The sequence below is a fragment of the Lynx canadensis genome, chromosome D1 (genome assembly GCF_007474595.2).
Source record: "Lynx canadensis isolate LIC74 chromosome D1, mLynCan4.pri.v2, whole genome shotgun sequence".
NCBI classification, from domain to species: domain Eukaryota; kingdom Metazoa; phylum Chordata; class Mammalia; order Carnivora; family Felidae; genus Lynx; species Lynx canadensis.
In genome coordinates, this window is record NC_044312.2 from 108,837,817 (window position 1) to 108,863,313 (window position 25,497).

The 25,497-nt window shown below is 49.2% G+C and overlaps 1 protein-coding gene and 1 long non-coding RNA gene across 3 annotated transcripts in view; both read left to right on the forward strand.

Annotated features, from left to right (window-relative positions):
• Nucleotides 1-3,859, forward strand: part of FRMD8 (FERM domain containing 8) — a 33,096-nt gene extending 29,237 nt beyond the window's left edge. The window contains exon 11 of one of the 2 annotated variants that reach the window (XM_030331144.1): nucleotides 2,553-3,859. In XM_030331144.1, the coding sequence (XP_030187004.1) occupies nucleotides 2,553-2,626 (74 nt within the window). In that variant the 3' untranslated portion in view covers nucleotides 2,627-3,859. Of the gene's footprint in view, nucleotides 1-1,654; nucleotides 1,929-2,552 lie in introns of those variants that run through there. The other variant, XM_030331143.1, reaches the window with a different exon arrangement.
• A 9,793-nt stretch (nucleotides 3,860-13,652) lies between these two features.
• Nucleotides 13,653-25,162, forward strand: LOC115524525. The gene is made up of 2 exons (XR_003972124.1): nucleotides 13,653-21,546; nucleotides 21,764-25,162. It is a non-coding gene; the product is annotated as an uncharacterized LOC115524525 (long non-coding RNA).
• Nucleotides 25,163-25,497: the final 335 nt, after the last annotated feature.

Genomic DNA, 25,497 nt, shown 5'->3' on the forward strand with positions numbered 1-25,497 from the left:
GAGGAGGTCTGGGGGCCACTGATGGGGCACAGCAGTGGTCAAATGAGACAAGGCTTGTGGGTCAGGGTCCCTAGTTCCACAGGACTTCCCTCTGCTGGGGACTGAGAAGTGACGACACAGGTGCTCAGCATGGGGGGTAAGGAGGCAGGCGGGTCTGGTGAGCGCTTAAGCGGCAGCAGCTTTAGGACATAGGGAGGTGACCAGGAGCCAGTGACAGAGTTGGCAGGAGAAGGGAAGGCCGGGCTCCGGGCAGAAGGTCAGCTTGGGCAAAACTCAGGGAAGGCAAGGGGTGGTCAGTAGGGCCGGGGCACCGACGGCCTGACGCCCAGGGGTATCAGGTGCATGTGTCAGTGGGTCCAGGAGATCCAGATGCAAAGGACTGACACTATCCAAGTTGTTGCCTGGAGGCCTGGCCAAAGCGTGAAGCCTGGCCTTAGGAGGGGAGAGCCTCAGGAAAGAGCATCAGGGCTGAGAGCCCACAGGCTCCGTGCACCAACAAGAGATAAGAATCCAATGTGGAAGGAGCCCTCTCCTAATCTCTCCTGCTCCCCCTCCTCTGGCCGCCTGCCCTTTGGTCCAGGCAGGGTAAAAAAAAAATGTAGGATGAAATGTCGGTTAGGTCCGTCTCCTCCCCTGCCTTACAAACCAGCCTATGGGGAGTCTGTACCCCAACACTCTCTCCCTCAAATGCCTTCTGCCAGCTCCAGCAGAGACAGGCTTCCCTAGTTCCCTTAGCTGGCCCCAGGCATTCAGGGTGAGCTGCTGGGCCCCAGTCCACACGGAGCAGCCCCTGGCCCTTCCTCCTGGTCTCTTGACCTGGGAGTCCAAGTTGGACAGGCTCCCAAATCCGGGCCTGTCATTGAATTTGTGGGGCTGCTGCCGACCTGGGCACTCATTTCCTTCCTTCAGTCTGCCAGTATCGCAAATATTTGTCAAGAGCCTCACAGTGGACAGAATGACCTTTACGGAACACAGGCTGCTTTTGTTAACACATTTCACTGAGGTCCACTGCGTGCCAGGGACTGCGGGGTTGGGGCGATCCAGCGGAGGGCGGAACAGAAACCCCTGCCCCAGGAGCCCAAGTCCCAGGGGTGCACAGGACCCACTGAGAAGGTGACCTCTGGGCAGAGGCCTCAAGCAGCTGAGGGACGGCTGGGCCAGATGGCCACCAGGTGAAGAGCCTTCTGGGCAGGACAATCCGGGTCAGAATTATGAAGTGGGAACGAGGAAAGACTAGCTGGGAGAAGTTAAGAGCGTGCCCAGGGCTACACTGTGAGATGGGGCCCAGCTTCCTGCTGGGGCAGGAGAGGCCAGTGGGGGCTGAGTGGGGGCGGGGCAGGATGTTGTTCCAGCACCGGCTGCTGTGAGGCAAGGTGAGGCAAGGCTGGGCAGGAAGGGCTCCCAGCCACCACTGGGTGACTGTGCAGTTTCCTTTGCCAGGCTCTGAGACAAGGGGCCTTATGGCTCAGAGGGAAAAGGCCCCAGTCAAGGATTTCCTGTAAGTAGAGAGCCAAGGTGACCCGGGAGGTCACATCTCCGCAACTGGACCTGTGGGGAATGGAGTCAGGGTTCCGGCACATTCTCTAGTTGCCCTGCCCTTGGTGTGAACCTGAAGTAACACCCCTTTCTCGCCCTTCTCCTCTCCCTTTCCCAGGAGCTCCTGCAGGAAATCTCCTGGGTCCTTTCCTGGGCTGGTGTGTGTTTGGCAACAGAGCTGAGCCGGCTTCAGAATAAGAGGGGAAGGCGGCCATGACCGGAGAAAGGACTTGGAACCCAGGCCCTGACCCCGAGAAATCGAGATGTTGCCCAAGGGGCCCTTTCCTGTCCTCCTTCCCCCTCCAACCCTGAGCTCCTCAGTGGGCGGCCCAGGAAGGAGAAAGCTTCAGCCGCCTGCCTGCTCGGGTGGGGTGGACCCATCACCAGCCCCACCCAGGGATTCAAGTTTCTCTGTTTACGACTGTTTTCCTGGAACAGCTTGTTTTGATCCAGAGAAATCTGCTGACGCACTGCCTGCTCTCCTCCCTCTGGGCGGAGGTATTTTTAGCCTTATTTGTTGAAAAAAAAAAAGGCAGAACCCAAGCCCCACATTTGTCCACCTCACTGTGAGACTACCTCCCCTCCGCCCCACCCCCCACACAGGACAGAGATGTCCCTGTATGGCTTTCTACAGTTAAAAAACAAAATTCAACTGAGCAAGTTTAACGACCTAACTGGCTGTATTCAACGATTCAACGAGTTAGGCAGCAGCCCATCTGATCCATAGAAAGGAACTCGAGGAAGCTGTGCAAATAGAAGGGTTTTACAGGCCGAGATACCGTGTGACGAGGGGGTATTAGCGAAAGCAAATGTATGGTTTCGAGCAAGATCACCTTCCTTTAGGGGGGAGAGCAACGCAAGGCAGACTACCTCACTAGGGCCGATTTGGACATTCCTGATGGGTCTGAAGCTGCGGTTAAGTTAGGCATTAAATCTTGATGGGGCTTAGCACACATGACTCCATTTTAGCTGGGTCGTTTATTTTGAACACTGTCTTCCTCTCCACCCTCCTCAAGGACATTCCTTTCCCAAACAAAACCGGCTGTGTGGAACCGCAGGCCCGGAGAGCTTCTACACGAGGATCCTCTGAAAGTGCCATTTCGTCCTTGAAAATAAAGCGGGTGGACAGAGCAGCTCCAGACACGAGGGCACAAAGAACGGCCTTAGGTCCTTTTGCCAAGGCGAATCCTAAGCCTCGTAGAACCCTAATGCTTTGTGTTGCTAATTCCACCTACTCCTGCCTTTCTGAAAAATAAAATCTAAAGACGTTTGTTTCTGGGATTTGGGAATCTGTGTGAATGAGGGCGATTCTTAGACAAGAGGTGGAGAAAAGCAAGCTAAGATTTCAGGCTGGGCCCAGGAAGCAACGACACAGCGGTGACTACCACCTCTCAGGCACCTTGTAGATAAATAAAGGGCTGACCCCACAGCCTGGTACTGTGACGCGGCAGGAAAGGAATCTGCTTGGTATTATTCACACTGTAGAGCTTTCTAAAACATTCTGACTGGCAATTCTCTCTTCCCACACTGTTCTCTCAGGCCGAGTCTCTCCAATCGACCCCTGGAAATGTTGCCAGGACAAGACTGCGGGGGCAGATCTCGACGAAAAGTGAGAGGCCAGAATCTTTCCCGGACAGAGGAGCTCGGCTAAGCAGCCGTTGGGGAACAAGCCTGGGCTTGCCACAAACTCAGTCATCAATGCTGACGGTCACATGAGAGTCATGAGTTTTGCAAGAACCACAAGGAGGGACCCATCTGCAGATGCCATCTCACTGAGGCTGGGGAAGAAATCTTCCCCAGTTTCCTCCCAGTTGCCAAAGGAGCCTGTCGTCAGGCAATGTTTTGTTTGGGGCGCGGGTGGTTACCCTGGGAGGAGGTTTTCCGGCAGAGAGTTGGTCTAAGGAGCCGTCCTCGCTTGTGGTTAACCTGACCACACAGTCCTCCTTCCACTCTATATACTTCAGGGAGCAAGGTCTGAACGGAGGGTACAGGGGGTCTCGAGCTGTGATTCTCCCTCGCCCTGGCAACGAGATACCACCCGTCCCTTGCAAAAGCCTGACCCAGCGCTCAGGCCTGGGTCCGCCGGGCCTTGGCAGAGGGGATCGTTAAGTCCAGGGGGTTCTTTTGCCTCTGCTCTAGAAGACCCACGTCGGAGGCCTGCTCTATGTGGGCAGCCAGCAGGCGGTGACCCCAAGCCATCAAACAGGCTCCCTGGGCCCCATCACAGGCTGTAAACTACCCTGGATAAATGCAGTTTTTTCCCCAAAGTCTCCCTTCTTCCCCGCTTCCCAATCCAGAAGTAAAACGGGTTGAATTACATGTATCCTTTTGGTTTTACAGCCACGCAGTTGTATACTGTTTTCTGCACTGACAAGATTTTGATTTCATCATTTGGCAATTACTGATTTCCCCTTAATGCATTATGAAAAATCATTCAGTAGCCTATCCCAGGCGTGGTTTTCTTACGGAACACCTCAAACCGTCAGGCCCCTGGGGACAAAATAACAAAATAACAAAGATTTTCACGCAGGAACATCGCGGGGGCATTAACGTTTTAATCAACTTGCCCCCCAACCATTCCTAACACAACAACCCCACGGCGGGGTTTCTCAACCAGAGAAGCTACAGGCGCAGCTCCGCGTGCGCTTCTGCGAGGGACGGCTGGTCGCCAACAGGCGGGCAGCCCCCGCACCCCTTAGAAATGTCCCGAGTTCGGCCGCCCGGGGCCTCCGGCCGCCCCGCCCCCACCCGCGCGCCTCGGCGCTGACGTCACCGGCGCTCACGCGGCCGAGCCGCCGCCCGAGGAGTCACGCGGCGGCGCTCCGCCGCCACCGCCCGAGGTGATGCGCCCTCTGCAGAGATCCCTCCGCGGCCGCCTGGAATTTTCCAGGCGCTCTGCCGGCCCTTCTTTCGGGTTTATGCGGGGCGGGGCGACCTAAGAAGACCCGGCGTTTGCTTTGGCCCCCTCGGGAATGCGGCCCCAGCCCGCCAACTCCCCCCCCCCACACTGCCCGGTCTCTCAGGGAAGGGTGTTCCTACTCCGTCTTCCTCCGAAAAGAAAAAGGGGACTCTCCCCCGCGGAATCCTATTCCCAAATATGACCTTGAAATCTATCTTCCGTGTCACGAGGCACTGCTAAAGGGGAGGCGGGGACAACTGAGGAATTCAGGTGGTGGACGCCCCGGGAGACCGAGACCCGCCCCGAGTCGTCTCCCTGGGCAAGGTCAGGGAGGGACTTTTTTCCCCTCGCGTGGCGGTGGAGGAATCGTCCCGTTGAGCCGTGCCCCGAGTGATGCGGCCCGGGGCTATAAAAGCAAAAGTTGTGGCCTGTCCATCAGGAGTTAGCGACAGGGAGGGCCGCGGGCTTGGCTGTAGTTGGGGGGGAGGAAGTGGCCAGCTCAGGGCCTCAGGGGGCAGATGGGGGAGATGACAGGCTTAGATGAGACTCGAGGGGGTTGGGGTGTGAGACTAAGAAAGGTTAAAGAGGAAACGAGATCTTGGGGAACGTATGGTGGGGAGAGCTGCGTTGAAGGTCCCCGCAGTGACCCAGGGGAGGACAGCCCTTTAGCCCTGGCTGTCGCTTCCTTCTGGAGAACGGGAACTTGGCCTCTAGGAGGGCACCGCTCCTGCGTGGGCCGAGCGAGCCCCGTGCCCTGGTTTGTGTGGGAGGAGGAGAGAAGTTAGAAGCAGGAGGAGAACAGGATCTCAACGCACTTACTGGAGAGGAAGCGGAATTGGGCATTTGGCTCCCTGAGCATGATCAGGAAGGAAGGCAGTGGGGTGCAGGGCCCCAGGAGGGCTGGGAGGGCAGACCTCGAACTCGTCAATGTCAGCAGCCCCCTTTTTTTTCAGAGGGTTGTGAACCCGCGTGGGGATGAGGCCTGGTCTTGTGGATACTGAACTTAGCTTCGCGGGCCTGACAGCTCTGGCCCAGGGTGGTATGTAATTTTGGTTCGGCCTGGGACAGGGTCCAGGCCATGCCCAGCCTGGTGAACCCCAGTCCTGGGTCACACACCAGTCCTGGGTGTGAGGTCAGACCCTTTGTCGGAGGTAAGGGTGGTCTCAGGAGTGAGTGAGGAGGTAGGGTGCCATCAAAGCGGTTACTGGTGTGGCGCCTGACGCCTGACAGGCTGGGGCTGCTGAGGCAGGATATTTGTGTGTGTGGGGACAAAATTGACCCAAGCTTTATTTTCCAGGTGGCAGTGCTCCCCTTTGGACTTTTCCTCTAGGTTCCGTGCTAACTTCTTCTGTGAGCTCACTCTGCCCTTCCTCCTCCCTTTAACTCTCTCGAGGTTATCCATTCGTTTAAAACATTGCTTCTGGTAACCTGGTAAGCCTGGGAAAGTTGGCAACGGCCTTGAGAAGTTCGGTTATGTCGGTAATCGTGGAGGAGGAGAGGCACGCCCTGCTGAGACTCGGGGTGGGGTGGGGTGGTCTTGCTTGCCTGCGGAGAGGGTGGGGACTGAATGTGTACCCTTGGGTGGGCCTGCAGCGACGGCACCAGCTGAAAGTTACGAAATGCCTCATGGACCATGGTTTGTTACTATAGTGTTCATCGTGGTGATCAGATGGCACCAGGAGAAATGGAGCCCATGGCCAGTGTGAGTCGTAGCAGTGCAGGAGGGGAGACCCTGAAGGAGAGAGCCCGCCTAAGTTGATGTCTGCAGATTGAATTTCCAGAGGCTTAGGAGGTGGAAGTTTCTCCAGTGTCCTGTTTCCAGGCCTTGCTCAGGAAGCCCTGTATTCAGGCAGCCACCATTTAAGGTTTTCAGATGAGCTCATGAGGGGGCAATCATTCAAAGTCCAAAGCAGATGCATCGGGCCATCAGCAGATCTGTTGCTTTGAATGTTTGATCCCGGAGCACCAACCAACCCCCAGGCACCCCTCCTTCTCTGGGGCGGAGGTTTTCAGATGCTGCGTCTTCTAAATTGAGCCTTCGGTCTTTGCTAGTTCTGTGCTACGAACATGGCTTCAAGAAGATTCTTAAGCTGTAGGACGTTCTAACGTGCCACAACGCAGAGTCATGCCTTGTAGATGAATCTTGCAGATGGAGCCCAGTGACTCGTTCACCTACCCACGCGCCTGCCTGCCTGCACGTTGGTTGGAGGAATTAGTGTGATGGTCTAACCTGTGTCTGGGGAAAGTGTTCACATTTGAAATGCCTTGAGCAAATACTTCAATGAAGCCTACTGGCAAACTGAAGGGGGTGGGGGTGTGGGGGGGTCGTGTTATGCTACAGTCCAGGGGTGGGTACAAGTTGGTTGTGGCCAAATTCTGTTAGAAATGGCAGGTCTTTGGGCATTCTGACTGCATCACAGATGACTAAGTGAGGGAAATGGTTGGGGGACTACCAGTGATCTTTGATGCTTCTATGTATTTGTTAATGTGGATTTTGCTTGATTTAATTTGAAAGTAAACTTCAAATGGGAGGACCCAACTGAGGTGTGAGGGTTGGGGGGGGGGGCACACCTTGGCATCGGTTCTGGCAGGGGTGACAGTTGGAGTGGTACACGTTGGCATTGGTACTGGGAGGGGTGGGGGTGAGGAAAGGGAGAGGGTTGGGTTGATACCGTATACGTTGCAGAGGGTAGGGGTGGTAGGGAATGGGGGTTGGAAGGGAATTCCGACAAAAAGGGTAAAATTCTGGGGAAGGTAATCGACTCACAGGGGAAGAAGGTACTAGTTAACGCTACTAAATTGTTAGTGCTAGTTACATTGTGCTTCGAAAGCACAAAAGATTGCTTCAAAACTTTAGAAAGAAGCTAAAATTGTTTTGCCTTGCTGCAAGGTGGGAAAGAGGGAGGACAACTGAACATGAGTACAAGTCCCATGAAAGCTGGGTGGCAGGAGTCCCCGTCGGCAGAGTGCTCACTAGCCTTTGCTGCTCCGTGAGCTTTTTCAGTGGTTTATATGAAGGTGTGCGGGTGTTGGGGAGCTGTAAGTCTTAGAAAGGACTTTAAATGTGCAAATTGTGAGCTTTTAAAGTATTGAAGTTTAAAATTGTGGTGTGCACTTGAGATTAGATGTACTCTTTGGGGTTTGGAACATTTCTATTTACTGAGATGTTGTGGTTGAAAATTCTGAGCAAAGTGAACGTGCAATGATGGGAATTTTATGTCTCAAACACATCTCTTGCCTTTGTGGTCCGTATTAATAGCAGTAAAAATTTTTGCTATTAGTTTTTGTAACAGAATAACCTTTTTATGGTCACTGTAAAATTACTGTGATATATAATAGCAAACAATCCATGTAGCCTTGCAAAGGTTGAGTGAATCGATTCTATCTTTAGTTTGAACATTTGTGCTTTTCAGATTGATCCAGCACTGGAGCAACTCTCAGCCAAAATCAGTTTGGGGAACAGGCAAAATGGTGGCGGGGGGAGCGGGGAGCCTTTGCTAGATGTGGTCTGTTTTTAAAAATTCAGGGAAAGACAAGAAAACCGTTTATGATTACGTGTTTCTGAGATGCATCCAGGGAGTTGGTAAAGTAATACCAGTAGCTCTTTCTCCTGTGCCTCTAACCTTAGATTTCACTAAAAATTTAAAATCCCCAATACCTTTTGCTTCTGGGATTTTTGTCTTATGGGTTCTTTTTTAATGTTTAAAAATATGTTGGTATCGTTCAGCTTTTCATCATGACTTGGGTATGATGTAATTCCTGTCCTCAGAATTTATTAGTCATGCGCATATGGGGAAATGTGTTTGTGTATGCTGTTGTGAAATGGAAGCTGTTACACTGCGTAAAGTACTTCTGTGTTGCTCTGTGCTGAGAACTAGTCTTCTGTTGCATCGTGTACATGATTACTAATCATTTTCTTTACAGCACAAATAAAGGTTTGAGTTCTAAAACTCTTTAATTTGTATTGCTATCTTATGTTTTTCGACCTTTATCTTTTCTGTAAACAAGTTATCTTGATAATGAAGTAGGATGTATCATCTTCTTACAGATTGAGGCCTAGATTTGCTGTTCATTATTTGCTTTGAATAATTGAGGTCACTTAGTGGAATGTGTAGTAACTTCAAATAAAACGTGTCCTCAATGGTCTGCAGCCTGGTGGACAGGAATGGGGGCTCAGCTCACCGTAGGGAGTGTCTAATAGTCGTGCAAACTGATGCTGAACCACCCAGCCGGTGAAGGTCAGTGTCAAGGTCCTGGGCGAGTACTTTGATATCCTGGAACTTTAACTGGTTAGATTTCCAAATGGTATCGTTGGAAGGGGGACCTATCATTCCCTTTGCTGAAGGGAGACCGTCTGAAGAATACAACAGACACGTGTTCTGTGTTTTCTGTACTTGTGGTTTGGGGGGAGCTGGAATGTATTTTGGACTTGAATCGAAACACAATTCTCATCTTTAGTACCAAAGACTTTGGTTTGGCTTTATTGGTTTGGTAAGTGACATGAGTTTGGGCTCGATTGTGCACCTGCTCTGCGGAGCAGGCCAAGGTTAAACAGAGTGTGAACAGAAGCTCTTGGAATCCATAGTTTGTCTCATGTGTCCAAATTGACTGTCCTGGGTGGGGAAGTGGCAGGAGGCTCATCCTGGGAGCAAAGTCCTCACACTGCTGTTGTGTATTTACTCTTGGGCCCAAAGGTTTTGCCTCGCAGGAGGATGGAAACCCTTGCCAACCTCCGTTAAGGCTTTAGTTTGCAAGGGAGCCGAAAGGGAAGTTTACCTTGGAAGGGGAGAGGAGATGGGACAGGTAGGTCTGTGACCAAAACAAAGGGGTGGGAGAGCGTGGCCTAAAGAATTCCTCCAAGAGCAGGCATGGGATTGGCTATTGTCCTCCCTCCTTGTGTCTAGATGGCCTGCGTCTAGGGTCCTGGTAAACCCTCATGTGTCTGCTACTGGAAAACTGGAGATGGGTGCTGGGGAGGAGGAAGTGGCCGGGCAGGGGTGGGGGGTGGGGGACAGGCTAAAGGCTCTGCTGAGAGTGGGCACGTCTGTGTGCAAGTTTCAGGATCCTTTCCCTGCTCACCACTCTGGTCCTTCATCCCTGTAGAACAATCTAGGTCTCCTTTCCTATCTTACCCCTTCCCTTCTCTTTGCTTTTTACCCCAGCCCTCCTCCAGCTGCCCTGCCCTCTTTTCAGAATTAGTTTCTTCTTGTTTTTTATATGCTGACTACAAAACTCTTGCTTCCAACCTTGAAGGTAACTGCTATAAATGTTTTTCTAAATGGCAGTGTTTCCTAGCAACTATGTTGGCTGATAAAGGATTTCCATAAGGGTGTGATTGGCACCCAATGGTTGGTATTAGCAGACAGCAGGCAGCTGAAGCTCAGGCCTCCTAGCCTCCACCCAATCCAGGGGCTCCTGAGATGGTCTGTGAAAAAGCTTTCTACCTGTTCTTCACCCACAATTATTCTCCCATCAAGTGAATAGGCTGCAGGTGTGAATGACCGTGTTGATGATTTGGTAATCATTTTGCCTTCTAGTGCATAGATCTGAACTCGGCCTTCTCTCTGAACTCGCACAGGCAGTGGATGACACAATGAAATTCACTAAGTAGAAAATGGTGATCTGGTGCAAGATCAAAGTAATGGGGGCATAAGGATAGCAAAAGTTGCGTTTGGAAGTTCATTTAAAAAGGAAAATAGCCTAAGAGTAAGTATGGGTTGAGGCCTCTCTGTGCCCAGGTTGGGCATAGTCAGAACTGTCTAAGTGGCTCTCCTTACAAAAGGGATCAGACGCTAACCACCACCTCTTCCACTCTGTCGGCTGCCCTTGGTTTGTCTTCCTGACCTTGGACATTAAGGGACTTGTAGGACCTCTTATGCCTCTCTGTGTGGCTGAGTGTCTGGAGGAAATGTTAACCTCTGGTCTGCTTTCTATTGTGTGGTGCTGATATTAAATGAAATGCAAACAGGCTTACAGATACTTGTATGTTTTAAGTGTTCGTATTCAACACAGACTTGCACCCCTGCAGTCTGGAAGTGGGCAGAGGAAGGTAGCAAAATAACAAAAAATAAAAAGATGCAAAGGTGTATGTCCCTGAGGGTGTGGCCTTGACCTTGCTCTTGTGGGTGTCCTCTCCGCCACCTTCTGGCCTGCTGGGTAAGGACACTTCCTGCTCTCTGCTGCAGGCCCCTCAGCTCTGTGCCGCCTTCCCTCTCTTTTAAATACCTCTTAACTGAGTTCTCACGTATAAAAAAGGTTTATCATGAGGCTTACAAATAAGACAGAAAAACCAAAATCCTCAGTAATTTTCTGTTATTGGTATGTTTGCTTCTAGAGTGTTTTTTTCTTCCTATGCATAAGATACGATTTTTTTGTTACAAAAATGGGATTATGCTGTAAATTGCTTTGCAACTCCTTTCACTTAATATATAGTGAACATCTTTTCCTGTCATTTAAAGCATCTTTTGTGGTGATGTAATCCATCGTATGGCTATATCAATTTAAACAATCTAAGTTAGATGATCTTATTTTCCAGGTTTTTGTTTTGTTTTGTTTTTTTCTCTTAGGAAGTACAGCTATGATGACCTTCCCTGTAGCTCACACTTGATCACATCTGATATTCTTTCTTTGGGGTATATGAATATATGAAATGCCTACGTCAAACTTAAGACTTTAGGTTCATTTATAGTGCTAAATAGCCCTCCCGGAGGGACTTTCTAAATTAATGTTCTCATAATTGAGGTAAACCTGGCTTTGTCTTCCCTTTTCTACAGTATTCCAAGGTATTACTATATTAAAAACCTTAGATCTTTACCGCTACTGAGACATAATATCTGTGGATTGGCCATTTGCAGTGGTGTGTGTGTGGTGGGGGGGGGGTTACTTGGGCTTACTAATTGCTCATTTTCCTATTGGTTGTTTTGTAGAAACACATATCAAGGATATCAACAATCTATGTTCAACGTAAATACTTTTCCCGGTTTTTAGATTACCTTTTCATTTTGTGTGTTGTGTTTCAGACATACGAAAGAGTGGCACCATTTTTCTGAGGTCCTTTTGCTGTAGTTTCTGCACTTGGTGTTCTGCTTAGATCTCTCCCACCCCAAAAGTATATAAATATTAATCTGGATTTTCTTGTGACACTTATGGCTTAATTTTTTACACTTAAACATATACCACAATTGGAGTTTATTGTGCAGCCAGTGGGGGGTAGGGGCTGATGTCCTCTCAGAGCCCCCCCCAGAGCTTGCTCCCCTCCTGGTGTCCCCCGCCCTGTGGCTACATGATTGAGTGGAAGAGTCGCGGCTGTCACAATAGGACAGTTCACTGGAGAAGACCTTGGGGACAGGCAGGTATTGTCTTCTAGTGGGGGCCTCCATGATGGAGGTTGCGTTACCGCATCCTGTTTTGGACCTATGGCAACGCCAGCCCCGGGGGCAGCTGTCCAAAGCAGGTGCCGAAGGATGGATCTGGGTTTTCCCGACCCGGCCACTTGGAAGCTTTATGAACTAGAGAAAGTCACTGAACGCCACCCGCCGAGCCTGTTTCCCTCCTCTGTGAAATGGCGCCAGGTGAACGTGTGTCCTGGGCACACGGCTACTCTTCGTCGAGCGTTTGCAGGGCCACCTTCCTCTCATTACCCAGCCTCCTGTCCAACCGCTACCTCCTGGTTCCCCCTCCCTGCCCGCCTTGCTCTGAGCCTTGGATGACAATCAGTGTGCATATTCTGGTCTGCTCTGGTTTTGCGTTTCTGTTTTCATTTGCATTTCCCTGTATCAGTGGAGTTCACAAACACATTGGACGTGGCTTTTTCTCAGGGTTGTTAATTCTTCCGTAAGAATGCTATGGATGGGCTTCTAGGGGTCTGTGAGTGCTCAGAAACGGTGTGTATTTTATATATATACACATATATATATTGTGTGTGTGTGAAAAGCATAAGCTTGCCGAAAAGGCCCATGACCTCAAAAAAAGATCAAATGAAAAACTGCATTATGGTATCCCGTGGTGCTTATACTATAGGATGTTTACTCCATCTCCTAAGTAGTAAGCAGTGTCTTGACTATTTTAGATTGTGCCTGCTGTGAGCATCTCTGTGAATGTGGTGTGTGTGTGGCGTTGCCTGCTCGGTGAGTATGCACAGTTTCACAGACTCAGATACTCTCCGGAAAGCTTACACTTCCTCTTGTGAGTATATCCATTTCCCTGCGTAGTTGGTGACATCAGATATTTTCAGTTTTTCTTATTACAACTTTTTTCTTAGTTGTGGTAAAATACACACAACATAAAATTTATCATCTTAATCATTTTTAAGTGTACATTTCAGTAGCGTGATATATTGTCGTGCAACCAATCTCCAGGGCGTTTTCATCTGGCAAAACTGAAACTCTGTACCTGCTAAACTCCCCATTCCCTTCTCCCTCCCTCCCCTGGCAACCACCCTTCTCTGTTTCTGGGAGTTTGGCCTTTCTAGGTACCTCATGTTAAACAGAATCATATGGTACTTGCCTTTGGTGACTGGCTTATTTTACTTGGCGTAATATCCTCAAGGTTCATCTGTGTTATATGTGTCAAAATTCTCTTCCTTTTTAGAAGAGCTGAAATGGGCACCTGGTTGGCTCAGTCATTGGAGTGTGCAACTTTTGATCTGAGGTCTGTGAGCTTGAGCCCCATGTTGGGTGTGGAGTTTACTTTAAAAAAATAAAAGAGCCGGAACGTTCCATCAGATGTATGCAACACATTTTGTTTACCACTTCTCAATTAATACCTGGGTCGCATCCACCTTTTGGTTATTGTGAACGATGCTGCTGGGGACATGGGTGTGCAAATACCTTTTGAAACCCTGCTTTTATTTCTTTTGGAGATACACCCAGAAGTGGGATTGCTGGATCATATGGTAATTCTACTTTTAATTTTTTGAAGAACCTCCATACTGTTTTCCACAGTGGTTGCACCAGTTTGCATTCCCACCAGTCTGCAAGAATCCCAGTTTTCCACATGGTCCCCAGTACTTGCTATTTTCTGTTGTTTTATATAGCAGCCATCCTATTGGGTGTGAGGTGATGTTTCGTTGTGGTTTTGATTTGCATTTGCCTAATACTTAGTAATGTTGAGCATCTTTTCCTAAGATTCTTGGCCATTTGAATGTCTTGTTTGGGGAAACATCTTTTCAAGTCCTTTGCCCATTTTAAAATCTGGGTCATTTTTTATTGTTATTGACTTGTAGTTCTTAAAATATATTTTGAATAATAACCCTTTATCAGATAGATGACTTAGAAATATTTTCTCCCATTGTGTGGGCTGCCTTTTCAGTCTGTTGATTGCGTCCTTTGATGCCCAGGAGTTTTTAGTTCTCATGTAGTCCAGCGTATCTATTTTTTACCTTCGTTACCTGTGCTTTTGGTGCCATGTCCGAGAAGGCATTGCCAAGTCCAGTGTCATGAAGTATTTATTGCTACTATTAAAAGTGCTGTGATAGTCTTAATCCATGGTTTTGAACTTACTGGTTAGTCCATTTTACCATTTGGTTTACCATCTGCCCTTTACCTCTTTGCCCGCTTACTGTATGAAATTCCTCACTGAGTCCTATAATGGTCGTAAATTCTTTGTTCCGTTCAGAAGGTAAGCGCGTTTGCCACTTACGAGTGTCAGACGTACTCCTTTTTTTCCCCTTTTGTTGTTGGTACAAAAAGTATCTATCACACAAGGACTTTTAAACATCCATCTACCAAGTCTAATAATAATTAATAAGTCTGTTCATTTTGCTTCTGATTACGTTTTCTTTAGTAGCTAAATGTCTGTGTACTCTTACAGTTTCCTGAGTACTCTTCACCGTTTAAGGAGTTATGAATCCAATTTAGGGGTGAATCTAAATTGATGAGTTATACTCATAAAGTGGAAATGTCAAACTTTTACTGAACGAATTCTACTTTGCTCTGCTCCAGGTCAGTATTAGTGTCTTTCAATTAATTATCTGCCTGAATCTGTTTCTGGAATGTTTAGCCACTAGTTTCTGTTGTTTCTAGTCAAATACAGCAAATTGTAAAGACCATCGCTGTTACTATGTTTGAAAACCTAGTATGTGGAGGCTATGCTGCTCCTTTTAAGGCAAGAGTATTCTCTCCTTGTTGGGACTTGAGTACACAGAACTGGGTTAATCTTTGGTTTGTGACATGACATGGCTCTCTTTTATTTGCTTCCTTGGTGTTTTTAATAATGTGGTAAGCATTTCTGAGACTTGTGTTCAGTGTAAAACCTAGGACGTTAGTAGCTTTTTCTACCTGGGTGGTCATCTTCTCCCCCTGCCCCCATCTCTAGGCCAACGTAATCGCCATCCCGAATACTGGATTTATCTTTACTTGCTTTCTTTTCATATAACTTAAAAAAAAAAATCCACCTAAGTGTGTTTGTTAAGGAAGCTCCAGGCATTCACAGCCCCTCCAGGACAGCACAGCACAGCAGCTGTGCCATCTGGGATTCTCCATCTTGTCAGGTGGGTTGAGAGTTTCTGCTGCCAAAGTAGAGTAATGTGCTGTGGAATCGAGTTAAAACTGATCGGTCTCTACAACTGCTTGTCGGTACCAGAAGTGAGCATCAGATAGTGTCTGACTTATTTAGACCTAGCAAGACTCTGAGTCTACTTCTGAGTTCTTTCTCCTAAGCAGGCTGAAAAACAAACTATTCTAGGACAGCAGTTGTGACATCCGCCGAAAGTGGCTTTTAATTATATCTGATGTGTTTGGTCTGTTGAAATCTTCCTACCTGGCATCTGTCTGTCAGCATCTCTAATCCCGAGTGGAAAAGGCGTGCATCTGGTGGGGCACAGTCTGCTCCCTCTGCTGCCTGTGGTTCCCCCTTTAAGTACGCGCTTCCCCTCAGAGGCCCCCCGAGGGCCAGGAGCACAAGTGTGAGCCCTGCTCTGTCTCTTACTCGACTAATAGGGTCACGGGGAGCTTCACGCTGGGAACCACAAGGCCCAGATCTATCCCCGGCAGCCTTATTCTTGCCCCCTTCGCTTCTGGGGTGAGTGGTAGCTGTCCCCTTGACTCCTCTGTCGACGTAACAGCTGTGGGACCAGCTGTCTGTGCGTCAGAGCGAGGCCCTGCCTCTGCCTCCTGCTGACCCCAAGGGCAGAGGCTTTGCCGGTTTTCTTCCCGTCTGTTTCAAGATATAAAAAATGTTCAGAGTGATATGTGCACATATAAAAAATTCAAACCCTGTAAAGGGGATGTAGTGACATCCTTCTCTAACCCCAGCCTCCCTTCCCACAGAGGCAGCCGTTGTGGCCAGTTGCTTGAATTTCTTTCTGGATAATCCTGTGTACCTATTTCACTACAGAGGCCCCGGCACACCACATCCAGTCTCGCACTTTGGACTGTTCAGTTAACGGTACATCTAGGAGCTCACCGCTTATCTTTTTTGGCCTACCTTGGGCTTTTCGAAACACATCTGTGTGGTAGTCAGTGTTTAAATGTACCCATTTTCCCTTGTGAGGAGCAATTAGATTGTTTCTAGCAATTGTTATGGTGTATGAGGCTATACTGAGTATCTGCCTGTGTGGTTGTTTGTGTATATGGGCAACTGTGCCTTTGGGGGAAGGTTTCTGGGTCATGGTCTGTGTGTCTTTCTGAATGTGATGGGTACTGCCAGCCCATGCTCGCTGTAGTTCCGTTCTTCCGCTTGACATTTTCCCGCACTTCACCAACACTGTTCTTAAACTTGGTTACTTGTCAATGTGAGAAGTAAAAATAGCATTTCATTGTAGTTTTGAGTTCTATTTCTATTGGGCTGTGTACTTACAGATTTTCAAGAGCTTTTTATATATTGAAGAAATTAACCCTTTGTCACTGATGCGGCAAATACTTGCCTGTTTGTCGTTGATCTGGCTTTTGTGTTTCATGCTAGAATGTTGCTGTTCAGAGTTTTAAATATACTTATGTATCAATGTTTTCTTTTAGGGCTTCTGGGTTTTATGACTCAGGTTGTGAAGTGCCCCCCCAGCCCCCGCCCCATTCCAGACGCAGTGGTTCCCTGCAGCCCGGCCTTGGCGGTTTGGGGTTTTATCTTTGCTGAGTAGAAGGTAAACTCCAGTGTCGCCGTGGTTCAGTTTCCACTTTGTGATTCTGTAAAGCTGAGTGAACACTTTGTTGGCCGACGTGTGTGACTGCTTGTGCCTCAGTTATGTTTTCATCTCTTGAGAACTCTTCACTGGGGGACGTTTACCCTCGAATGATTACAAAACATTGTTTAAGTTTGTAGTTTGCCCTTTTTTTCTTTTTTTTAAGTTGACGCGCGATGCTGCCGCGTTGCTTTCAAGTTGTAATTTGCCTTTTAAATTTACTTGTTGCATCTTGCCAGTGGTTTTAAGTTTTGTTGTCAAGTCTGTTATTTTGACCATGGTTTCATACTTTGATGTTCTGCTGTATTTCCCACTGGCTTCCTTGTGCTTTCATTTTTGACATTTGACATAACTCTTTAATCCGTCTAGGAGTCGTGTTGGTGTTTGTACAGTGTGAGGTAAGAATCCAATTAATTCAAGATGGCTGATTTCCCCAGCGCCGCTTCCTGGATGATGCCTTCTCTACTGATCTGAAACTTGTTAGTTATGTACTAAGTACCTTTAATGTAATTGAGTATGTTTCTGAACTTTCTAGTTTGTTCGGCCGATCTATCTTTCCTCCGCCAGTCTAGTGTTTTCATTATATTAGCTTTATCACATCTGATTGTAAAACGTGGTAATGCAAGCCCCTGGCATTCTTTTTTAAGGTACTCTGATTTTTACTGGAATTGCATTATGTTTATCGATATGTTATGACATTGAGACTTTCCGTGTAGGAACAGGCCCCCCCTGTTCGTTTAAGATTGGATGATTTTCGTGTCCTCAGAAATTTTAGCCCTCTCTTAGGCGAGTTATGGACATTTATGAAGTTCGCTCCTAGATATGTTATATTCTGTGTTGTGGTTAGATATATTTTTCCATTAAAATTCCTGGTTGTGGTAGTATATGATAAGACTTGTTTTATAGGTATACATTATTTCAGACATAAATAGGGTGATTATTAAGGCCAATTGGAAGACAATATAGCATCCAGGCTAAAAGGGCTTTTGAGTCAGATGACTCTGATCTCATGCTTGACTTGCCCCTTATTTATTTTCTGTGCCACGAGCTCTCTGCCTCAGTTTCTCCATTTGTAAGAAGGGATAATCATATTATCTACTAAGAAGTGGGATGAGGGTTTAATGAAATAAAGAGGCATTGTGCTCAGTGCTCTGCTGACACGGAGTGAGCACTGTTCTACTGGAGTTTCAGAGTAAGAGTCATCTTTAATGGTTCTGTCATCCATGTGATTCATTCCGTTTTTCATGCTTCTCTCCTGTCTTGCTGGCATTGGCTGTAATCACTAATGAGCTGTGAGCATCGTGGTCTTGTTCCCACCCAATCCGCTGGTGGGATCTGTCAGTGGATAGAGAGGGGTCAGGCTGGCCCTGGCAGGTGTGCACAAGCCCCAGCAGCACACATCAGGCTGCCCATTGGTTGTCATCCTGACGGTCCTCAGCTGGAGTGATCTGCTGACAGACCTCTTCAAATTTTAATATTCATGTATTTGTTTTATCATGTATTTGAAAATTGCTGGTTTTCTATTTATGGTGGTAATACAACATTTCCTTTTAAGAGGAATATATTTTTTCTCTTTTTAGTTGAAATGTCCCCCCACATACTGTAAGATTCATGCTGTCAACGTGTACAATTCAGTGGGTTTTAGTATGTTCACCGTGTTTTGCCAACCATCACTGTCTTCCCATTTCCAGGACTTTTTCGTTTTCCCAAACAGAAGCCTGATCCCCATAAAACAGTAACTTCCCATCCCTCTCTCCCTCCCTCCTCCCGGTTCCCCCCACCCCGCTTTTTTTCCTGCATTTTCATTATTGTAACTGATCAAAGTCTGTTTGCAATAGATGTGAATGTGAGTTCAGTACATGTGACACTGATTTGGCAGAGGCAACCTAGTGATTGGCAAGAACACAGCACGAGCAGCTTCTGCAGGTTGGTGTTCCTCCTCCTGGTTCCTGATAACCTTTACTATACTTTCTATTTGCCTCTTCTAGGTTCCTCCTACGAAGGGAATCATACATTTGTCCTGTTGTGTCCGTCCTACTTCAGTTAGCACAGTGTTTGCAAGTTTCATTCACGTTGCAGCATGTAACAATACTTGATTCCTTTGTGAGGCCGAATACGAACTTGGTGTGTCTACACCACATTTTGTTTATCCAGTCATTTGTTGGACATTTGGGTTGTTTCCACTCATTTGGCTATTATTAATAATACCTCTATGCACTTTTTATTGAATTTGTTTTAAATTGTCATTGGTGTGTGCCTCAGAGTGGAAGTGCTGGGTCAGATAACTCTGTGCTTAACTTTTTGAGGATCCGCAGAACTGTCTCCCAGTGTAGCTGCACCATTTTACATTCTCACCATTAATTGATGAGGTTTCTGATTTCTCCACACCCTCAACCCTTGTTCTTATTTGGCTGTGTGTGTGTGTGTGTGTGTGTGTGGTTTTTATATAAGCTCTATGCCCAGTGTAGGATTTGAACTCCCAACCCGGGGTCGCATGCTCATCCACCCAAGCCAGCCAGGCACCCCTCTGGCTTTTTGATCATAGCCATCCTAATGGGTGTGACGTGGTATCTCCTGTGATTTTGATTTGCACTTCTCTCATGACTAACTGTGTCTAGCACTTTTCCATATGCTTGTTGGCCATGTGTAGATCTTCTCTAGAGAACTGTCTATACTGATCTTTTGTCCCCTTTTTAATTGAGTGTTTATTTTTTCATTATTGAATTTTAAAAGTTCTTTGTGTATTCTGGATACTAGAGCCTTATCACGTTTTTCCCTTCTGGGGGTCGTGTTTCCACTTTCTTGGTAGTGTTCTTTGACATAAAATAAATTTATATGTCGAAAGTAACTTGATTTAAGGGAAAAAAAAAAACTGGGACTGGTTATACGGCAAAAAATGTCCAGGTGTCGTGTGAATGATTAAGGTTTGGGGGCAGAGAAGAGTGTTCCGATCCTGTAGCGTGAAGTGGGTGAGCACTCCTTCCTGTGCAACGTCAGCGGGTTCTACCTGGTATGTGTGCCGGGGTCATCTCGTTGGAGTGCTTGGAAGGTTTGGTTTTGTTTTTTATGTCCAGTAATAGATAATGGATTTATTCAGATGTCTTTTCTGCATTCTCCACCCCACCCCCCGCCGCTGCCCCCCCAAGCATCGAGTTTTTCTCCTTTCATTCTCTCATGATTAATTATATCACGGAATATCATGGCCTCCTGTGATTTCTGAAACACACCGGTCCCAGGCCTGGAGCTCTATTCCGCCAACACAGAAATGAATCAGAAGGTCCACTTCAGCTTCAGGGTGTTGTCAGGCAGGCTTCCGTATCAGGACCTCAGGAAAGGCAGAGACGCTTTTAAGAGCAGCAGCAAAGAGCAGACCTCTGAGCTGGACAGCTGACTTTCTGTTCCCTGCTTTGCCACTTAGCACGTGACGTTGGCCACATTTCTAAAATACTTGAAGCCGGTTTCCTTAACAAAATGGGGACAAAAACAAAGTCAGAACATAACTCGTGGTTTGCGTGAGGCTGAGATGAGGGGTCACACGGCACAGGTGCTGGGAGTGAGGGGCCCTGCTGTTTCCGGTCCCTGTCAGCCTCCCCACTTCGCACAGTTGACTGGACACAGAGTGTTGGGTAACGCCGCCCGGGCTGCCACTTCCTTTTGGAGATTCCAAGTTCTTTGCGAACTTCCAGTGTCTTCCTGAGTTATAGGCTAGTCCGTATTTCTATTTCATTGTAAGTCAATTTGCTTGAATTCAGTTTTCTAAGAAAATTGCCTTTTTAAATACGTATTAATGTAGAGCTTTTTTTTTTTTTTTTTGCATTTTAATATCCTTGTCAATGGTTTTTGGGGGTGGAAGGAAAAAAAATAGTTTTCACTTTTTATTCCTAGTTTATCTTTGACAGACTTTCAAGAAATCTATTTTACTGTTTTTTTCAAAGAAGCAGCTTTAGATAGAATACCCAGTTCCGCTTTCATGTTGTAATTTATTAATTTCTGCTTTTACTTCATTAATTCTTGTGCTCTCCTTGGATGTTGTTTGTCCCTCTTTTTCCAGTCTTGCCTTACATGCTTAGTGCGGAAGGCAGGGGAGGCAGAGCGCGGTCAGGGAGGCTGTGGCAGGAGGCGCTCCTGCTCTAGCCCCACTGTGACCATGGACAGAGCCCTCCAACGCTGACGCGTGGACCCTCCGTAAGGGAGGCAACTGCTGCCCCCTCGCCGCCCCCGCCGCCAGAGGATGCATGGAGGCCAGTTAGTGGCCAGGGCCCAGCGGGAGCATGGGGGGCGTTCTGCAGGGGGGAACGGCCAACTGCTGTTGCTCCGGTCCACGGTTCGGTTTCTAACGATCACTCCAACCAACAGCCTCCTCGGTGTCCAGATACTCAGCTGGTCTCCACAGACACAGGCAGGTGAGATGAATGGCCCTGCCTTCCCGTGGTGCCCCCGTTCTCCCGGGGGACGGGTCTCCGATGGTGACTAGATAGATGGTGAGTTAACACAGTGCGGCAACAGCCACCGGGGATGGAATGCAGCCTGAGGGTGAAGACAGAGCCCTAACCCAGGGGAGACCTTTGAGCTGTCACTTGACAGGTAGGTGAGGCTGTAAGGAAGAGCATTCCTGGCTGAGAAAAGGGCGCGAGCAAAGCCTCTGAGCTGTGAAGGAAACTGGCTGGAGCTAGGAGTGCAGGTGGGGCTGGCCGGGCCACGGTGGGGACTCAGGAGGTGCCCCATGGTGCACCTGAAGGCTCCCCGTCTGTATTTGGGAAAAGAGTTTATTGTCCTTATTTCCTATTTGCTTTTTGGTTTCAGTTCTGATGTATCATTTGAACATAGTTATTTAAAGAGTACGCTTTAAATTTTCCGAGGTTTTGGAAGGGTTGTGTTTTGTTTTTTTTTTTAACTATTATAATCAATTTCTATTTTAATGAATGGTTACCTGAGGAAGTGCCCAGTACAATTTCTGCCTTTTTGGATCTGTGGCTCCCTTTCTTCACTGCTTAAGGTATGATTATTTTTATAAATGCTCCATGGCGTTTGAGAAAGTATTCTTTGTCACATTCCATACGTTAGGTCCATCCCTCTCGACGGTTTGGGGTCCAGTCCAAAGCCACGACGTCCCTATGTAATGCGAAGTGTGATTCCATTTTCCCCACCACTCGTGGTTCTCTCCACTGCCCCCAAGACCGCTCACCGGTTTTGTTCTGTGTGTTTCGCTGCAGTGTATTTGGTGCGTGGAGTCCGGCCCTGCCGCGTGGAGTGCCGGGTGCTGACCGGGCAGACGGGAGCCCACCCCCTCCCCACCCCCACCTCACTGTCTCCTCCTTTGCGGGTTGAATGAAGTACCTGTGTGTTGGAATTTTCAACTGTTGAACCTTGAAACCATTTTTCCACCTCTCGTCTGTTTCCTGCCCGTGTCGTGCCTTCGTTGTACATATAGTTGTGATCGGGAGCCATTTTGCTTCTTCCACTTCAGGTTACCTTGTAGACACAGTGACTCGTGTTGAGATAATCCACCTGTTCTGGCTGAGGCTCCCTGGGGTGTTCCAGGCTGTGAGCCCGCCACTGTCACCTCGTGGGCTTCTGCGTGGGCTGGTTCCAGCATTTTGTAATTCTGAATTACACGGGCACAGGCGTCTTTGGGCAAATCCTCTTTTATACCTCCAGGCTGCTTTTGGTTGTCCCCCTGGCCGGAGGCAAGGGGCAGGAATTGCTTGCTTCTCTTCGCTCACTGCCCTGGGTGCAGATGTTTGGAAAGGGCCGGTTATGCACTCCTGTTTTGCCCACTGCCTTGCCAACACAATTTTTTCTGTTCTTGACTGTGAGTGTGGAGTGCTTTCTTGAAGCCATTTTATTTTATTTTATTTTATTTTTTCCCTTGAAGCCATTTTAATTTTCACTGGGGACACGTTTTCCTGTGTAGGTCACTCTCTGAGTTTCCTTAAGCAGACACCTTGAGGGTCTTGTCACTAACATGTTGAATTAATTCTTTGCTCATCTTACAGACTGTGTTTTGACTACCCCCCCATTTCTAAGGCCTTTTAAGGTCAGAGCTTTGTTCCTCCGTCAGGTTGGGACTTAGATGGCTATGCACGGTTCCTCTTTCCTGCTGCAGTAAGTAAGTGCCTGCCTTTTGTGGTGTGTTTGGGGGCTGAAGCCTGGAGAGAGGCCAGGAGGGGCGATGGGCAAGCGAGGAGGTGGGGGAGAGGTGAGGGAGATGGGTGAGGGGGATGGAAACCTGGCTCTGAGCTCACCCAGTGGTCCCCAGACCTTGGTGTGTGTGTGTGTGTGTGTGTGTGTGTGTGAGAGAGAGAGAGAGAGAGAGAGAGAGAGAGAGAGAGAGAGAGAGAGGGAGATAAAGAGAGAGACGAGACTGGCTGTGCTTGCAGAGCATCCGTCAGGACTAGTAGAGAGGACCCGTTGTCAGCCTGGCCTGGTGTGACGCTGAACAGGTCTCGGTCCTCTCTGAGCCTCACCTTCTCCTCTGGACTCTGCTGGAGAAGGGCTACTGGGCTCCTCAGGGCTGGCTGGAGGGGTCCAGGAGTCCTCCCCTCGTGAGAGGCCAGGACAGGACTCCTGGATGAGGACCGCAGAGCTTGGGGATGCTCCCACTGGACCCGCCGTGGGCCCACAGGAGGCAGAGCCCAGCCTGGGAGCAGCAGGTGCTTGGGGCCCAGATGGGGAGGGGGGCCCAGGGCAGGTAAACTGGCCCAGGGTCCAGGGTAGGCTTCCTGTTCCTCCTGTCTCTGGGGCCCTGGTGACTCAGACCATCCTCTCGGGGAACTCAGACACGGGGCCAGAGGCTGGTGGGGACACTGTGCTTCTGACTTCGTTTTCAAGCAGTGGCAGCTTCGCAGGAAGGACCCCACAGCCGGCACTGGTGGAGAGAGCGAGGACGGAAGGCCAGGCAGGTGGGCTAGACTGTGTGGCCCCACACAGCAGGGGCCCAGCAGATGCGGAGGACCACTGGCATTTGAGCTAGGCTGGGGTGCTTGAAATTTCCTCTAGTTCTTAGATTTCCTGTTCTGGATGAAAAACTTGAAAGTTTTGCCTTTAATTGTAAAAGCCATCTGCATAGAGTTAAAAATTCAAGCCATAGAAAAAGGTATAAAATGAAAGTAAAATCCTTCTCCCCTCACTCATCCCAGCCCTACTGCAGAGAGGTGGCCTCTCCCATTTCTTAGGATCTTTTTGGAAATTTCCATCTACATACGAAGACATTGCCCTACAGCGAGCAGGACCATAACTTGTGGTTCAGTTTTCCGTCGGACTTCGTGAGCTCCTGCAGTTGGGATGTGCATCCAGCACAACAGGAAACATGTGGCCACGCGGCCAAGGGGACACGCGTCCCCCTGGCTGCACCTTTGACAGGGCTGTCAGGGCAGCGAGGGGGAACCTGGGAGGGAGGGGGGCCCGGAGCCGCCGCAGGTGTTTCTTTTACTGGACGCGGCCCATGGCCGCGTTCAGGTTTTGCTTTTCACCTTTGAGTCTGTGAGAAAACAAGCAGGAAAAAGCAAAAGGCGCTGGTGGTGGCACGCCCGGTGCTGCTGGGCCAGGGTTCGAGTCCCTGTGGCGTCTCTGCTTCCTTCCTGCTCCCCATTCCGGGCCCTTTCCCTCCGTGGTCCTGAGGAGGGACGTTGGGCTGAAGCACCCAGGGCCTCCCCCAGGAGTGCTCCCCTCCACGGTCTCCTCCATCACCCCCTTGGAGGACCTGGGGCTGGGCTCTCAAGGGCTCTCCCCCTCCCTTGGGCCGTAGGTAGATGAACTAGCCCCATCCGAACCAATCCTTCGAGAAGAAGAGGAGAGCTTGGGAGCTGTGAACCCCAAGGCCGAGGGTGTGTGTGCTCCCCGCCTGGTCTCCTCCATCTGAGGCTCCCAGGACCAACTCACCACCGCCCTCCACCTCCAAGGACCAGGATGGCTCTTCTGGGAAGGCTGAGGGGGTGAGGAGTTCTGGGCTGGCAGGTCAGGGCGTGGGGTGGCCCTGGGGGAGAAGAAGGCAGGGCCAACGCACACACAGGCCCTGGGGCAGGAAATGGGGCGGGAGGGGCCAGAATGGGCACCGAGGGATCTGAGACTGCACTCTCCAGGCTCCTGGGACCTGGATGGATCCCAGGAGACACCCCTCCCCCCACCGCCCCGCCTCCTGCCTGGGACCCAACAGGGACAGTGTGCTGTGATCCTGAGCAAGCTCCACGCAAGCCCCAGCAGCGGCTGCCTCTGCCTCTCTCCCAGCTTTGTCAACCTCCCCATCCCTTCCCCGCATCCCAGAAAGAGGTCAGAGGATCACAATCCATTTCACTGGCCACAGTGCTGATGGCTGCCTTGTCTCCAGCCCAGCCCATGGTCACGCCATCAGTGCAGAGCCCGATTTGGGGCTCGATCCCCTGAACCTTGAGATCATGACCTGAGTCAAGATCAAGAGTCCGGCGCTCAACCAACTGAGTCAGCCAGGCACCCCGAGAGAACCTCTTTTAAGGGACTTCCGGGAAGCCCGGCTGGCTCAGTCAGCGGAGCACGTGACTCTTGATCTAAGGGCCATGAGTTCTAGCCCCATGTTGGGGGTAGAGTTTAGTTAATAAAAAAAAAAAATAAGGGACCTTGGCTTGGGCCCTCCTAAAGGAGACTGATGGCCGCTTTGTCATCGTCTGCAATCCCTCAACCTCTTAGCAAATTTTGGTGACAGAAAATTGCCCTGTGGATCTGGTGTTTCTGGCTGAGGTGGCGAGAGGAGGCAGCAGGAAGCTGTGGTCTTGACGGGTGGCCTGTGTCCACCCTTAGCAGCCAGGCCTGGCACCAAGGTCACAATGTCCACCAAGGTGCCTGTCTATCTGAAGTGCGGCCACCACATGAGTCAGAAGAAGCCTTGGGACCTTTAGTCCTTGGACATGATCAACCAGCTGCTAGGGGCTGACAGGCTTATTGTGCTCGCGCATAAGCCAAGGCGGGGAGGCCG